We start from the raw sequence: 17,408 nt of genomic DNA, 5'->3' as shown, positions 1-17,408 counted from the left end.
TAAAGGGATGTATGGCTGCAAAGAGTACTGTGCAGTAGTCACTTTGTCTTTAATTTGTTCTTGTGGCCCCATATAAATAAGCTCTTCATCTAAAGAAAATACCGCTCTATTTGCTGAAGATCATGTCCAACAACCTGTCGGACAGGATTCCTGTAAACGAAACAGACGCAGGACCACAAAGCTGTAAGGTGACGGACGGAGTTTCACAAGGCTCACTCCTGGGCCTACTTATATAATGAGGTGCTGCGAGTCCCATTACCCAAGCAGCTACAAATAATCGGATACGCGGATGACATCGCAGTGGCCTTATGGCAATAAAGAGAGAGAGAGAGGCAATTTTTTCCAGACTCGTCATTATTGATTTGGATGAACAATACTCATGTCAGTAATTATGTAAATTTTTCGTACATATAGTATAAATAATATATCAATATCTCTTAAGTATGGAATCATTTCACAAAAGTTTGATTGAGGAATACTGATTATCCTTAAAGATTAGTTTTTGAGTATATTAATACTAGAATAAGGGGAGTTAGATATTTCGGAGAGGTTTTCAACTTATGCTCCGAAGCGACAAATCATTGAAATGCAAGAAATCTGTAACTGTATTAATCAGTAAAACTGAATTTTATAGTTGATTTCAAGACAGGATCGTCGCTAAGCAGGTATTATTCGAGAGATCTTATGTTTGGGTCTAGTTGGTTATGCTAAGAAGGTACTTTTGAGTATACATAAGCTTAGAAGCTTTCTTAAATCTCTTATAAAATAAATGAAAAGGGAGGAACTGTAACCTACTTTCAGTTTTTCCTCTCCGTCAAACCATTTTATATGTATGTGTGTGTAAAACCTTAAAATATTTAGTAGCAGACATTATTTAAGGAAAGTTGTAGTTAAATGCAGTCACAACCATTTTGCACATACATAAAAATCACAAAAAATATTTATATTTTTTTCAACCTATAACTTCGATATTAGTTCTGAGGCTACGACCGCAAACAGAAATAGATAGCTGTCCCGTATTGCTCTTCAAACTCAAAAATTCATTACATAAGTAGTTCAACTAACTTTTAGTACTCATTGACGGCATACCATGCACAACATATAAATACATATATTTCAATAACGGTTAAAACTGCCAGCTTTGCCATTATTTGCACTACACACGACCCTGCTGGAAAATGATTTACAACTTACTTTGATTTCGTTCCGCAGGCTCACAATGTTGTCTGCCGTTCGCTTGGCTAGCAACTCTCCAAGAATTGTGCGCCATTGCTGAGCATGCTGAGAGATGCTGTCCATTAGCTTCTTCAGATTTATGCGTATACTTTTGGTATTCCAGTAGGGTGGCATCAGTTGTATCTCCTCAATAATGTTGGCGAAGAATGTAAATTTCTCATCGAGTGTCACAAGTGGCATGCCACGATTAATAAATTTCTCAGCAATGGCGCGCTTGTCGAAGGCCCACAAATAAAAGTATTGTTTGAATCTGCAAAATACAAAAGAGGGAGAGAGATAGCATAATAATTTAATAAATTTAAAGACAGTGCAAATATTTTTACTTTGCTATAATAGTCTTGCATTCGTATACCAAAGCGGTGGAGACCTCCTGTACGCGCACCACCAAATGACTGATGTCTCGCACCTGTGATGAATATTGCACTTATTATTTTAATAATGGCAGTAGTAAGGAAAAAATCAAAAATTCAGCTCACCTTAATCACATCCTCGTAGAAAGTAAATATGTACTTGTCACCGTACTCATCATTAATCGGCGGACAAGGTAGGCACGTGCCATCCATCCAGCGTGTGTAGATGTGAATGCTTTATAACGGTAAAACAAGTTTTACTTTTGTCTTTACAACTCACATATTTATGCTCACCGCTCAAGATAGTCCTTCGCCGCCTGCAACATTATATTCTGCATTTCCGAGGCCGTCGGCTCCAGTACGATCTCGGACATTAGCATTACGGCATTCACTTCAAACATCGGCACGTCACTTAGCAAGCGCTCAATATAGCACTTAAGATTTTGATAAGCATTGCTGCAAGAAAACACCAAAGAATATTAAAAACTGGCATCATGGTTCACTTTTGAGTTTACTCACTCCAAAATGCACTGATAGGTCATTTGCTCCCAGTACGTGTAATAGCCACGCATCTTCTCCGAACGCCCGGTAAAGGTGCCCAATACAAGACTTTCGAGCTTCACCAACACCGGTCCAATGGAGTTGTACAAACGTTTCATGTGCGAACATTTCTCGTTGCGCGATTGTTCCAGTTTCTCAAAGTAACCCTGAAAATGATACATGTCCTTGCCGCATTCTTTCTCTTGTTGTGTTAGTTCGGCTTCCTCTTCCTTCAATTGTATCATTTTCACTGCCGGTATTTTGGCGGCACTTTCCGAGTCGGCAACATCACTAGATGTTTGTTGTGCCTCCGCTGAAGATTCATTGGATTCGTGCGTGAATTGCACGTCGGGTGCTTTCGGCACACGATCCAAGCCGGTGCGATCGTGTATATCGAAGAGGTTGAACTGTTTGATGCGATCGATGCGACCTTTTATGTCCAAACGTATGAAATTGATTTGCGAAACAATCGAGATGAGTTTGCGTATGAGTGTGTTGACCGAATCGCAAAATTTAAGTATGTTAAATGACTGCCAAGTATAACGACCGATGCCGGTTTGTATGACAATCTCTGTTTCGTAGAGGTGATCGCGCAAGAAGTTAACCTATTTAGAGAGACATCGGTTCAGATGAAATGATGGATGGTGAGTGATGGTGGTTCATAACTAAGAAGCGGCTATCTTAAGCTATTTCAATATTTTTAAAGCAAGAGCCTTAATGATAAGCATAAAAACTTTATTTAGCTCATGTACCATAAGTTGAGTATAAAATTTGAATAAACTTAGTCAGGAACCAAGTACAGAGACAAGAGTTGGGATAAGTCTCGAGATGTATTGAAGCGTAAACCCCTGATAAAGTTAAGTTAAAGAAACAGGATTTGTAGCTTAATTTCAGACTTACCCCATTGTCTTTGTCGTTAGTATCAGTTCAACACGTAACTTCGATTAACTATTATCTACCAGGTTTGCTAATATTTATTTGTGTTTGTTTGTTTTCAACACACCAGTGTAATACTTACCTCAGACAGCACCAAACTATCGATGAGCGCATTGTATCTATCGGTGATGCTGGCCACGGCCTCATAGTCATTGAAAAGCATCTCTTTCTTCATAATGGCAGTGCGTAGTGCATTTGGTAGCAAATAACCGAAATGTTCGAATTGTTGACCTTCGAACATGACTTCAAAAATTTCTAGAGTGGGAAGAAAATGTATTGAAATTTTTATATTTGTTGGACATTTTTATGAATTTTAGATTTAACCTGTTGCAAGTCTGAAATAATGCCTCTTTTGTGATATTTTTTTTTTTGAAGAGACATTTTACTTAAAAATAAATAAAAATATCATACATAGATATTAATAGTCAGTGATTCATTTAAAAAAAAATTAGGATTCGCTTGATCCCATAGCCAGTCTCTAGTAGAACCTTCGAAAAATGATGTGTGATTCCTGCTTAAAATTATAGGCAGTGATAAAAAAAAAACTAGAAAAATTTAGATTTTGCCAAAAAAAAACAAGTTATTTTTTTGTAAAAAACTTGCTGAGTGGCTTAAAAAATCTGAGTTAGTATTATATCAAAAGTCTTATTCCTTTTATCTTTAACTAAGAAATATTGGGTAGTAGAAAAAGTTTTCTTTTCACAATGATATGACATATAGCGTTAGAAAGGTGAGATTTTAAGTTTCGTTTAACCGAAAAGGGGGAAATTGCAAAAAAAGTTACAATTGTTCAAACATCAGGGAAAATAATGAAGAAATTCGCTACATTTTGAAATTTTTGAATAAAAAAGCCACGCATCCACCAATGAAATTTATGAAGTTTACAAAGACGCTGCTGTATCAGCTCGTGTAGCACAACAATGGTACGCTCTCTTCCGTTCTGGAAATTTCGGCGTGAAAGATGGTTGGCCTATTGTCGAAAAAGTCGATGAAATTATGAAAAACATAGACCAAGACCGTCACATACGGAAACATGACATCACTAAGAAACTTAGCATTCATCATCAAACGGTTTTGAAACATTTAAGAAAGGCTGACTACAAAAAGAAACTCGATGTTTGGGTACCACATGGTTTGTCTGTGAAAAAATTAATGGACCGAATTAACGACTGCAATTCTTTGCTGAAACAAAATGAAATTGAACCAATTCTGTAGCTAATAGTAACAGGAGACAAAAAGTAGATCAAATACGACAATAATGTGCGAAAAAGGTCATGGTCCAAGCGTGGTGAAGCTCAACAAATGGTCGCAAAGGACGGATTGACGCTTCGAAAAGTTATGCTGAGTGTTTGGTGGGATTGGAAAGGAATCTACTATGAGCTGGTCCAGACTGGTCGATCGATTGATTTTACATTTTTATTGTCAACAACTGATGAAATTGAAGCAAGCAATCAAAAAAATCGACCAGAACTGATCAACAGAAAGGGCTTCGTCTTCCATCAAGACAACGCTAGACCACACACATCTTTGATGAGTCGGCAAAAACAGGGAGAGTTTGGATGAAAAGTTATGATGCATTCACCATATCGGCCTGACCTTGCACCATCGGACTACTTTTTGTTTCGATCAATGGAGAATTCTCTTAAAGAAGGAAAGTTGTCTTCTAGAGAAGCCTGTGAAAATTACTTGTCGCAGTTTTTCACCAGAAAAACCAGAAAAGTTTTACACTGATGGAATAAAGTCTCTAGCAGAAAAATGGCAAAAAGTGGTTGACCAAAATGGTACATATCTGGTTTATTAAAGTTCAGTATGCAATAAATATAAAAACAAATAAGTTGAAGTTTCATTAGAAATGCGAAAAGAATTTCTCGATAACCATTTATCTAAGTAGGTCGTGTGAAAATTTAAAGCCGATTGGTAGAGCCGTTTTGGAGAAAATTTTATCATCATGTCTCCGAAAACAGCGTTTCGAGGAAACTCGCGTAAAATGTTGGAGGCCGATTACAATATCCCCCAAAGTGAGTTTATGTCTGGAAAATTAATGTCCATGCCATTTTCAAATTTTTGGTAAACTATTTTCATACATTCGATATGTTGCGAGTATTAACAAAAAATCGACTTTTTGAGATTCATTAGTGGAAATAACACATGTAGGGTACTTGTTCTGCTCTACAGTAACTTATACTAATAAATTATTTATTGAAATTTGCATTGTAGTAACGAAGTAATCATTCAAAAACAAATATTTCGAATTTTCAAGATAATATTGGATTCCTCTTGCCACATCCATAAAAAATATAAATTACACTTAATTAAAATCAAATTACATCTAAGAACTTACCACGTGTTAGATTCACACGAAACTGTAAATCGAACTCAATTAGAATGCGATCGCCAACCAACTCGCGCCAAGTGGGTAAACCGTCCTGCATTTCGGCGCGAACCAGCACTAAGTGAAGAAGAAGAAGAAATTCAAAGGAAGTGATATTATCGAGCCATGATAAGAATAGGTTAAAATCAGTATGTGTATGTATGTATGTGTATATATATATGTATGTTTGTGTATAGCTATATTTGAATAGACTTTCCACTTAGTCGAAAGCGAAAAGTAATCTACGCTAATATGCGCTAACGAAATTACCCCATGCGCAACATTTGAAGCGACTAATAAAAGCAGTGAAGCATTTATGCCCCGAGACGCGCTGGGTTTCCATATTTAGCTGTTTTATACAGCTTCGAACTCGGCGCCAGTGTCAAATTTACTTTTCAAATATTGTTGAAGTAATGGTTCTGCACGCCGCTATTTGCGGATATTCAATATGCTTGACTGACTGCCTGGCTGTTATTAGCTGAAAAGTGAGGGTGTGGCGTGGGGGTAGAAGCCGAGGAACACACGATTTGCGATTAGCATCAATTCTTTTATAGTCAGCAATTGCCTGAAAGCTTTTTTTGTCTTGTTTTTTAAGTTTTCCTTTATAAAAATCAAATAATCCCACAATTCAAATTTTAAAAGCCTCACTAACAACAACAGCAACAGCAGCAGCGCGTTATAACCAAATCGAATTCGCGTTGAAGGACATGGCTTCTGTCGAGTATTAAATGACTGGCTTTCTTTTTTTTAGCCAGCTCTTCTTAATATATGTAAATGCATAACTGCAGCTTTTGAGCAGCTCAATGAGTGGCTCATTCAAAAACTGCTTTCAGTGCGTAGGGTAATTGAAGCACAATTTTCATTACGTCGCTTTATCGCCGCTTGGACTTGGACGTTTTAACGCTGACGCTCAGCCACGCCACCCGCACCCAAAACGAATTGCCGTGCAATCGCGATAAGTGCCAAAAATGATTGCCTACATTAAGGCGATGAGAAGAGGAAATAAAATAAATTCCGTTTTTTTTTGGCTTGAGGGAGAGACACACATTCGCCGATAACTCATACGCCATGTCACACTCACTATGTTTACTAGTCAGTTTATTGAAAATTCTGCTGACAGTCCATCAACTTGGCGGTTTTTGTTGCTTTTGTGCTAAAGTGATTTATGGACCACTTCAGGTGCTTCAAAAAGTTACGTTTAAGCGGAGAACTTGATTGGAGATTTTAACAGTAGCGTAAGCAATATAATAATAATAGAATTATTTTAACTGTTATGAGCACAGTTATGATTAAAAATAATCATTAAATTGTTATTTATAGTTGCTGGTATTGTGTTTGGGTTATTGCTAGGGTTCCATTGGATTGATGGTATCGTAGCTTTATTCTCAATATATTAAAATTGTGGTTATTGGTTTCAGATAAGTTCTCGAGTTGTAACAGTGACTCGTCGAAGCCAAGAATTATAAACAAATATATATTATACATATATACATTTATTTGAGATAATTCTAAAAGGTGCAAGGTCATATGCAAGACCTACCACCACAAATAACAATAAAATCTAATAGATTATATATATGTAGTTATATACATATATCAAGTTAGTGAATTCCTGGTAAATCCATGAGTGCAAACACTTACATTCGCATATTTTCAAACACAATTTGTCCCGTTCATTAAGATTTTTCTTAGGTTTAACAGCTCTAATAAAGGCTCTAGCCTTCTGTATATGTATGTCCTCTTTATGCGGCCGGCACACCAACCATTGTACAAGCGTTGCGAATATGGTGAATTTGGTGATTTTGCGTACGAAGCCAGGATCTGCGTCTGCAGATTGCTTTAATTGACCTGTATCGGCTTCTTCAGTTTTCTGCAAAGTTATATTTAGGTTATATTAATTAGTATTTATTTAGCGTTAAATGTAATTATCCCTCAATTTGTGGTGCTATACTATGTTCTCTACAAGGAGTCGCGAAGTACACTTATACTTGCATATAAATTTACATTCGTATATATGTGTGACTGCCTGTTACTTACCCTTTGTGTTGACCGAAGCGTTTCTTGAGATTCTGAAATATATTCCACTGAAAAAATAAGACAAAATATGGTGTTTGATTTTGGGAAAAATCTAAAAATAAATAAATTAATAATGACACAAGAGTGATTAATGAATATATATGTATATAGTGGTAAAAATGCCAAAATAGCCGATACAATTTCAATTTCAACTGAAATAACACATATACGATATTATATTATAAGAGCTGACCCCTTAGGCGCTGACCTGCGTGAAATTATGTGTTTAGAAAAGTTGAATTTATATTATTTTGAAAATCATTTATTTGCGATTTTTCAAAATTTTTTTATTTTTAGTATAGTATTCCAGATTTATGCCACAGACTCCCAACGACTGTCCTTGTGACCCGTTGATTGTCATAGCAAGTGCAAGTTTCACTGGATGCTTAATACATTGAACTGAACCGGCAAATTGTTGGAACTCAAAGGAATTAGTGGAATCAAGCATTCTGCCCCCTTCTAAGTTCCTTTTAAAATTCTTGCATCTACTACATTATTCGATAGCTGAGTCCCAATCAGTCGGGTTTTATTAAAAAGTTTCTGCGCATGAAGATTGAGAAGAATGCCAGTATTTTTGGCAGCTAATAGTGATGAGTTTATCTTTCGTTAAAATGAATTGGCAAATGGCAGGTGGAATTTATAGCAAACCACCGAAAGTATCAATCGGAATTTGCTCATTTTTATTGCTTAGCAGTTTTTTAGAATAACAGGAAATGTTTGTCGAAAATCACTTGCTAACAGTATCGTTGCGCCACCAAAGCCACGATTATTATTCCGCACGATCTTTCATTCCTCTGTCAAGTGCTTCTAGAGACCGTTTGTGAGCCATTGTGTACTCATCCCAAACTATCAGTTTAAAATTTTTCAACACTTTTACCATTGCTGATCGCTTTGAAATGTTTCAGAAAGGTGTTTCATTCATTTGCATGTTTTATGGAAATTCAGTGCCGAATGTGGCGTTCTTCCATCTACTTTTAGCGTTGCAACAATTCCAGTGGATGCGAAAGCCAACGCAATGTCATATGGAGAACGTACTGTTGCCAAAATCAATGATATCATCTGATCTGCCGATTTAGCGCTGGCGCCACTTCTTCGTGGCATTGCAACAAATTTAAATCTGTGATTGATCACTTAGTGTGAAACACTACTGTGACTGAATAGATAACTTTCACTAATTTACTTTTTGAATAGCATAAATAAAGAAAGAAAAGGATCGAAATTGGACGGTTCAAACTTTCCCAGATCTACAGGGAACAGCTTTTGAAAATTTCTTTAAGATTGGTCCAGACGTTCTCGAGCCTACCCCAACGTTTCCTTCTGGATGTTTAAAACTTCGTGACAAATTCAATATACCATGTTCAGGGTATAAAAACTATAGTTATACCAAACGAAAGACTTCTTGTAACTCCACATTTAATTTTCTACTTTAATATTTTCAGTCAGATTGTTTGGAATTTTTATTTTCAGGAATCTTTTCTCATAATGGAAAACTTCTTCCGAAGATATCAAGTAATCTAATGTGAAATACTAAACTGAATTTACTTACAAAGCTTGGGATTGCAAATCCGAATGCACAAAATGTTCTGACGAAAGACTGCATTGACCATATAAGTGCCTTTGGCAGAGTATCTGTCAAACATTTCCTTCTCGAATAAATACATTTTGTTGACCAATTCAAAGTACTGCTTGAAAGCGCTGCGTTTGACATAACTGTTCTTCAAATTGGGCTCATCTGCCATCTAGAGAACGGAGAAGAGAAAGAGGTGGAAGAAATTAAGAAAAACAACAAAATTCGGCTTAACATATGCAGAAAGGCTGAGAAGAGAGGCTTACAAATACCAGGCGGTGTGATAAATAAACTGCAGCAACAGCAACAGCAATAACAACTATAATAATAACAACAGTGTAATTTTAATTTCTTTGCTCTTGGCAACGAAAACGGATATTAAAAAGTGCACACGCCTGGCAATGCCACGGCACAGCAGCCAAAAATAAAACGGCAGTTGTGTAAGCATGCACCAAAAATAACAACAAAAACAAAAGGAAAAAGTAAATAAAATAATAATGCGATTTTAAAAAACATAAAACATCAAAGGAGCGCCGAAGCAATTTGCAAAGTACGAAACTACAGCAAATACAAATTGTCGGCAATAAATAACCGAAGCATTAAAGTGTATAAAATAAATGCAACAAATCGTGGCAATGTTGGCGCTGATGTGCGCAGAAGAAGCACACGCCAACAACAACAACAAGAAAATAATAAATAAAAAAGGAAATGTGGAACAAAACAAGATTAAATGCAGCTAAGGAAAACAATAAAGGCTGTGGATGGGGCAGCAATGGCAGGAATTTTAAGTGGAATCAACAGCAGTAGCAGCAACACTATCGAATACCACTGCCACTACAACAACACGCTAGTGTTACTACAACTACAACTACTACGCGTGCAATAGCGGTAAACAAGAAACGGTTGCTCTACATAACAACCAGCGAGCAATAGTAAAAAACTGGAGTAAGCAAACTGAAATTGAAATTTCAATTAAACAAAAAACACCAAGAACAACAAGGCGAGCAAAAAACAAAAACAATTAAAAGCTAAAAAACATCGATAAAAAAATCAAATACAACAATAAACTGTGTGTGAGCGCCAACATCATACTGGCACACACACACACACGTACACCACACTTAACACTCTCCAAACACACACACGCCATTAACACTCACCACACTCACACTACTCAAGCGCCAACACGTACAAACTAGTATAAACACCAAAGGCGTCTGCCAAAACAAAAAGTGCATGCAACATTAAAAAAGTACAGCTGCAACAGCAACAGCAACACGAAAAACAATAACAACAAATTGCACAACAACTATTGTTCGCACTGCATGTAAATGCCCACGAGCAATAATTGAACGTTTACCCTTTTGAATGCCAGCACGGAGACTTTTAGTTTATTGGTCAACAGACGCGCCCACTGAATGCAGCCGATGCGGAATGGTTGGTGCTTACCGATTGGTGGATTTTTGCGATTTTTCTGCAAGTGAAAAATTCGGCATTTTAAGTTATAAAAATATGGGGAAGGTGAAAATCTATAAATTGGTCATATTTATATTTGCGTTGAAGTGTGTTTCTTAGTTAAACAAATTTGAAATTAAAGTATATTTTTGAGCAATTTTGTGATATTCATTCTAAAACTACCGGTAGGGAAACCTTCGTACGAATAGTACTAAAAAATACTCAGGTTAGGTTAATCTGGTACGCCAATGAGCCACATATAAACCAGTTTTGTTCCTTTGCGATACCAGATGGAGTTCAGTTACTAGGTTCATGAAGAGTAGTCATCTTGTATAATGCCTGCGCTTGATGCGAATTTCAACATATTCTCTGGCCTCACCATCGATACTTTTTCCAATGTATCATACCGTGCAACCCCAGAGGAACAAAAGATACTCCATTGTTTTCCTGGTCCCCTGCACCAAACATTTCGTGCAATCTTCTCGATCTGTCAGCCCCATTATACAGACGTGTGTCGCCACCAGACAGTGACAAGTTAGTATTTCGATCACGTTAGGAATTTTGTGTACTTGCGATCTAATTACGAAATTTTTGGTTTTCAATGAATGACCACGAATTCGTTGAAAATGCTATTTTATCAAAAACAGTGCAAGTGGGACAAAACATGCAGTAAAGGTCGCGAAGTCATCCAAACCTTGCCTCTTGCGAGTCGACATCATCAAAAAGTGGAAGGAACAGTGCTTAAAGTCATCACGTGATGAAGAATGATGGAAGAGGATCTCAAAATCTCTTAAGTATGAACTCAACATATTTTGGTTAATGTTTTGGGTATGAAGCTAATCACGTATCAAATGCCCTAAATACCTTGCAAAAACGACGTCGAGTGCAGGTCGCAAAAGAGATGCTTGGCAGCGAAGCTGAGGTCCCTGTATTTCGTTCCCACGTCAGTAATCGGAACGGAGTCGGATTTAAATTTGGCCATGTACTGTCAACTCGGCACCATTCTTTGAAATTGCTTCTAGAAAGTAGTATGCCGCTACAATAATAATACTACCTTCATCAAAGACATCATTACTGGTGACTAGTCGTGGGTTCATGAATATGAAGTCGAAACTATCCGATAATCTAGTGAATGGCGCTCCAAAAAAGAGCCGAAACCGAAAAACCAAAAATTGGCTGATGGAACTGAGGGCCATCCGAGCCTATAAACAACGGACAAGGGTTGAAAAAATTGTATTAAACGTTGACATGTCCAAAAGTGGTCATTTAAAGGCGATAATAAAGATTTGTATTAAAAAACGTGAACATATAGTTTGGTTTCTATCAATCCTAGTCAAAGTTAAGATGTTCGTAAACAACTAAAGAGTATAAGTACATATTATGTCTAAAGATTATTCCAGAATTTTAACTTCAAAGTTCACAAAATAGTGAAGACAACTGCTCTAGTTTAGGTATCTCATTTTGACATTTCTATATTCTGAACTTTGAAAAGATATCCGCTTTTTTGTTACTGTGTGAATCGGTGGGGGTTTATATAGTACAAAATCACAAAAAATGTTTCCTGTTCCTGAAATAAAACGCAATATATAAATACCGTATATGTAAATTCCACAGAGTTGATTTCGGTTTGGAAAAACCGTAAAATATTCTCATGTTTCGTCGAAATGAATTCAGCGAGTTCTTCACGTGTATCTATTTCCTTGATTGTCTTTATTAACTCCAGACCCATATCGGAAGAACGCAACGTATTTATGCTACGTTCAATAACGGCTTTTGCATCGGCCTCAACGCTTGCCAGACGGTGGTTGAATGTAGCCAATGTATGCTCCCAATTCTCAGAGTTACCTGGCCGGAAGATGTCATAATCAACACTAGAAAGCATATCATCCAACAGACGATAGACTTTTTTCATCAAATCATCCACAATAGACGGATCGGTTATAAGCGCTTTGAGACGATGACCGAAGAGATTTTCATATTGTATGAAAACACGGCCGATATAAGCGATGTCTTGACTTATGTGGCATATATGATCGACTTCGGAGAACAGCGTCTGACGATCGAACTCCCAACGTGAGCCGACACCGGAGCTTTCAATATACGAACGACTGGCGAGGTAAGCGCTCTTCCAGCAGCGCAGTAAATTGGCGCAATTCGTGGCGGTCTCATAAGTGTATTTAGCAGAGCGACTGAAACGAGAGAATGAGCGTATGAATAGCCAGTTGATGAGATGTAGTGTGGGAGCAATTGAAAAACTATACGTTTACGCTGAGATTTTGTGATCTGCAAGGCTTGTAAAATAATATTGTCGCAAAGTGAAGAAGCTATTGAAATGTCGCTACCAGCAACCGGAAATAAGCATGCTGAAGCGAAATAGGAAAGGCAGAAGGCCAAATACATTGCCATTTACGTTATATGCATGCAGCTCCCTACATATTTGTACAAGGAACGCAAGCGAAAAGGAATTTGCATGCGACAGCGGCAGCGCCGAAATTGCATTTCGCCAAGTGTTTGGGTAAATTTGTTCAACAGGAAACAGCGCGTGCTGCAACCGTCGACAGCCAGCAAGTGGCAGGTAGCAGTCAGTGTGCTAAGGAGGAAGCAGTCAACACAACACTTGCAATATCCGCCTTGTGGACTCATCCCTACTCCACGAAGCACTCGCACTCGTCGTGCAAGTACCGCAACATACAAGTCAAGTATTTTCGAAAGTAAATCGACAGGAAAATCGCCTCTGACAGTTGTCATGTGCAGTGCCAGCTACACTCTGCCACGGCTAAGAGCACAAGCATTTTGCTCTATACGACAGTGCGACGCTTTGGCAGTCTTCTCAGCTGCTTGAAGTTAAATTTAATTTTTACGCTTGGCGTAAGCGCTCCACGCTGCCGCAGCAACTCACCTGAATATGTGTTCAAAGCAGATGATGCGCTTGACTTTCTGTATGAAGACGTTGGAGATTTGGCAGAGTAAAACCTGCATCTTGTCGTCGCGGCAGTAGTAGCTGGACATGGTCCAGATGTGGCGTAGACCCACCATTACATTGGGTATGAGTAGCGTTGTCATCTTGAAGCTTTCGTAGTCCCGAATTTTCTGTGAAATTAAATGAAAAAGGGTGGGTAATAAATAAAAACTGAAAAGGGTTGATTTTAAGTGAATGTTATTTGTTATCGACTCATCTTAGGGGAAGAAAAGATATTTTTACCTCTAAGTAATCAGTGATGGTCGATATATAATCCGAATTTTCTTTGGAAAGGTGGTAATGTTCTTGTAGCACATGCATGAAGTCATCCCAGCGTTTGATCATGGGCGAGTTGGCCTTTCGTAGAATATCTGCATTTTCAATAATATTTTTTTTTATACAACTTAAGGTCATTTGAGACACCAGTTTAAACAACATACCCAAAACTGTTAGCACGAACTCCGACTTCAGTTGTTCCAAAGCGGTGTACAGCTCGATTTCACCATGATGCCAGATGCGATAAGCGGCCATTGGCGTGAACTCATCCAGTTGCTGAAATCACATAATATTGTTATGAGATATTCTTAGTGCCAACACCTTCTCCCACCATGTCTTTTAGCGCTTTGATTCTGCCCTCCAGGAAATATATCCAACCATGCACAATATCCTCGAGAATTTCCAGCGAGTATGTTGGTATCAAATCTAGTTTCTTTACATCGACGGGTATCTTCACTTTCGACTCCTCAAATTCGACATCCTCTTGTCCCGGCGCGGCATAGCTGGTAGGCAGATCAAATGCGCGCATGCTGTGCTTCGTTGTCCACTCCACTTCACCCTCGAACTCGCTCAGCTCTTTGAGTAGATTTTGCTGGTATGGCGGTAGCTTCTCCACCGTACTTTCTTCCTCGAGGCGCTGGCGTTCGATCGCCTCGTTCGTCTCACGCAATAATTGTTCCCAGCGTTCGGCAATCGTCAATTTGGGTTTTTCGGGTTCCTCTGGTAATTAAAAGTGTATAATTGAAATGAGTTAAGTCCCGCAGGATAGCTGTGCGCGTGAGTTGAGGGCGGTTGCCAGATTGGTGAGCAGATAGCGATGGACTACTGACAGCCGTAACCACTACCACCACCAACACATCAAACGCATATTAAACAACCCAAATCAGGGTGTGCTGACAGCGGCGACGACAGCTTGACTTGTTGACACTGTGACCTTTGGGGACTGAGCGCGGCTAAAATGTTACGCGCTGACGTCCCTTAGTGCTGTTGCCGCGCGCAAATGGCAGTTAACGGTACTTCTTGGTATTACCGCTTTAATTAGTTACCGCAACTCGGCAGTCACCACCCACCAATAGTTTTTTTGTTTTTATTTCACACCTACCTATTTGTTCGGAGGACGATGATGAGCCCACATCGCCAGGCTTTGCTGCTACATCCTCCTCCTCCTCTTCATCTTCATCATCGGCCGCATCGCCTTGGCCATCTTCAGTCTTTCTGCGTGCTTTCCCTTTTGTTAAGGACTCTTTTTTTAGTTTCTCCATTTTTCTGCGCGGCGGGTTTTTTGTTATTTTCATTTTTATTGTTGTTTTGTTAGATTTTCGCGTTGAGATTTCGTGAAACAATTCAATAATAATAATTATTGTTGAAACAGTCAAGTGGCCAAAAAGGTTTAAAGTCACCGCAGAAAAGCGGATTTGCTACATTGGCTTACAAAGCGAATATAGAAGCAAAGTAAATAAGAGAAATTAACCAGTAAAAGTAAAAAAAGATACACAGAGCGCCCAGAAAGGGACGAAAAACAAAATGGCAAGTAAAGAATTTGTTTAATGAAACAAAACGAAATGAAAATTAAGTTGAAGTAATGAAAAGCTGCAGATAAGCAAAAGGCAACCAAACGTTACAACAATCAACCGTTTGAGCGCGGTTGAAACCATTGCAGTGTTGGAAACGGAAGTGGGAGGAAAAATGCAATCAACATTTTTGTCCAATATATGAGAAAAGGCAAAAAGGACTGTGGTGTTCTGGTGGGCGTTTGCTGAAGAGATTGTTGAGTGCATCTGTTTGTTTATTTGCTTGGTGGGTTTTAAGCTCAGAACGTAGTTTCAATTGAATCTTTAATATAATTTTTCTGTGCTTGTGTATAAATCCAAAAAAAAAAAATTTAAATTTTGCGAACATCTTTTGCTCCCCAATAAGCTTCTCATTGCTCGAAATCGCTGATACCAGACCACAAAAAAATCTATGGAAATTCGGTACTTGTATGTAAGCCACTTTGTTGGCATGGATTTACGCCAAAGGCAAGGTTATAACCTTCAGACCTATTAGTTGCTATAAAAAATGCACTCCTTCTTCTTTAAGTAGACAACAAATTTATTTGCTTAAGATAGATTTCTGTCCCATCTTATCTACTACACAATTATCAGTTCTTGTCCAGAAAATAAAGTTTGCTCTTAAGATTGCCTTAGTCCACATTCTTATTTATGGTGGGCTATTTTACAATTCGGATCCAACCCGTGTCCTGAGTTACCGTAGCCACATCACCTTGAATTGCGGGGTTTCCTTTATAAAATAATATGATTTTCGAAGTACTGGGGCTTTAAGGGGTTACCCGGGTTTGCATTTTCAAAAAATCGATTTTTGTTATCTTATTAAATCCTACAATATCTCTAGAATATCCCCCTAAATTTTAAAGCTGACCCTAGTAATAGTGTCGGAGATACAGCCTTGAGATTTTGTGCGCTCGAGGCTAGTCGAGCGTCGTCTTTGAACGTTTTTTTCTCGAAACTATTTTTTTTGAAGTCGGTTGGCAAGATTTATCGAGAACTAATCAACTGATATTAATGAAATTTTACATAGGTGTTTGAAATACAGTTAGAACTATTATATTTGGAAAAAAAATGTCGCAAAATTTTCACTGTAATTTTAATTTTTCTGTAAAAATGTCTGCGAAAAATCCAATTTTCAGTTTTTTCTTTTGTCCAAGTTCTAAGTTAAGGTTTTAACCAAAATCCGGAAACGGTGTCGCAATGTCCGAGTTTAAATTTTTTTTATTTAAAAAATTCAGAATTTCTTTATTAATAGTGTATGTTTGTAACAATAAAATATTTCATTTTTATAAGAGAAAAAATTGTTGAAAACAGGCTGGTTTGTACCCGACTAGACCCACGTAACCTCTAAAGAATTTATTGTCGTAACAATTTTGAAATCTCTTTCATGTCACAAACCTCTCACAAGCTATGTCCAAAACAATCAAGAATTCCTAAAAAGTCATGAAGAACTCGCTTTATGTTTAAGCCTTGACATCTCAGCGCACACACTGCATTATTTCGCCTAAGGTCCCGGTCATAATTTAAGAACGAAATCATTGTCAATGCTTCTTATGTATTTAAACACTTAAAGTCAACAAATTATTAATCTGCTCCAGCAACCTTCAAAGCAGCAAAAATAAACACCGTTACAAGTGTAACAGCAAATGTAGCGACTAAGGTGTGGGGTGGCGGAAAAAATACGATTAAAAATACAGAACAAAGGGAAATCCTTATCGGATGCTCTGTAATTTATGTGCGAAAAGGGTAAATGTAAAATACCAATGGATTTCAAAAAGGAAATAAACAAACTGGAAAACTGGCGGGCGAACGCCGTCTGAGCGGGCACAGCATGTAACTACCGATTGAGGGAGCGTAAGGATCTGCTGCGCAGAAACACACAATGCACGGCTGTGATAAAAAACAAATGACTCAGAACACATACATAAATAAACCAACAAGAAAGCGTAGCAACAACAAAAACAATGTTCGAAATGAAAAGAATGTAGCCAATAAAGAAGACAAGCAGTGAGCTGTAAGCGGGCGGGTGGCAATCAACGCGACGAACACAAAAGCTTGTGACTGCCAGCGCTACTGTGTGCGCGGCTAATACATA

The 17,408-nt window shown here is 38.0% G+C and overlaps 1 protein-coding gene across 3 annotated transcripts in view; it reads right to left on the bottom strand.

The window, feature by feature from the left end:
* LOC105225749 (dynein axonemal heavy chain 10) overlaps positions 1–17,408 on the bottom strand; it is a 117,128-nt gene that overhangs the window by 87,154 nt on the left and 12,566 nt on the right. For all 3 annotated transcript variants that reach the window (XM_049449517.1, XM_049449518.1, XM_049449519.1), the window contains 17 exons: positions 14,869–15,032; positions 14,098–14,486; positions 13,931–14,042; positions 13,734–13,861; positions 13,431–13,621; positions 12,126–12,720; positions 10,437–10,550; positions 9,056–9,248; positions 7,471–7,517; positions 7,075–7,303; positions 5,404–5,511; positions 3,145–3,317; positions 2,106–2,731; positions 1,881–2,042; positions 1,713–1,821; positions 1,560–1,642; positions 1,195–1,486 (listed from right to left, as the gene is read on the bottom strand). In XM_049449517.1, the coding sequence (XP_049305474.1) occupies positions 1,195–1,486; positions 1,560–1,642; positions 1,713–1,821; positions 1,881–2,042; positions 2,106–2,731; positions 3,145–3,317; positions 5,404–5,511; positions 7,075–7,303; positions 7,471–7,517; positions 9,056–9,248; positions 10,437–10,550; positions 12,126–12,720; positions 13,431–13,621; positions 13,734–13,861; positions 13,931–14,042; positions 14,098–14,486; positions 14,869–15,032 (3,715 nt within the window). The remainder of the gene's footprint in view (positions 1–1,194; positions 1,487–1,559; positions 1,643–1,712; positions 1,822–1,880; positions 2,043–2,105; positions 2,732–3,144; positions 3,318–5,403; positions 5,512–7,074; positions 7,304–7,470; positions 7,518–9,055; positions 9,249–10,436; positions 10,551–12,125; positions 12,721–13,430; positions 13,622–13,733; positions 13,862–13,930; positions 14,043–14,097; positions 14,487–14,868; positions 15,033–17,408) is intronic.

This window comes from Bactrocera dorsalis, chromosome 2 (assembly GCF_023373825.1).
Source record: "Bactrocera dorsalis isolate Fly_Bdor chromosome 2, ASM2337382v1, whole genome shotgun sequence".
Taxonomy (NCBI): Eukaryota; Metazoa; Arthropoda; class Insecta; order Diptera; family Tephritidae; genus Bactrocera; species Bactrocera dorsalis.
This window is presented reverse-complemented; position numbering and strand designations above follow the sequence as displayed.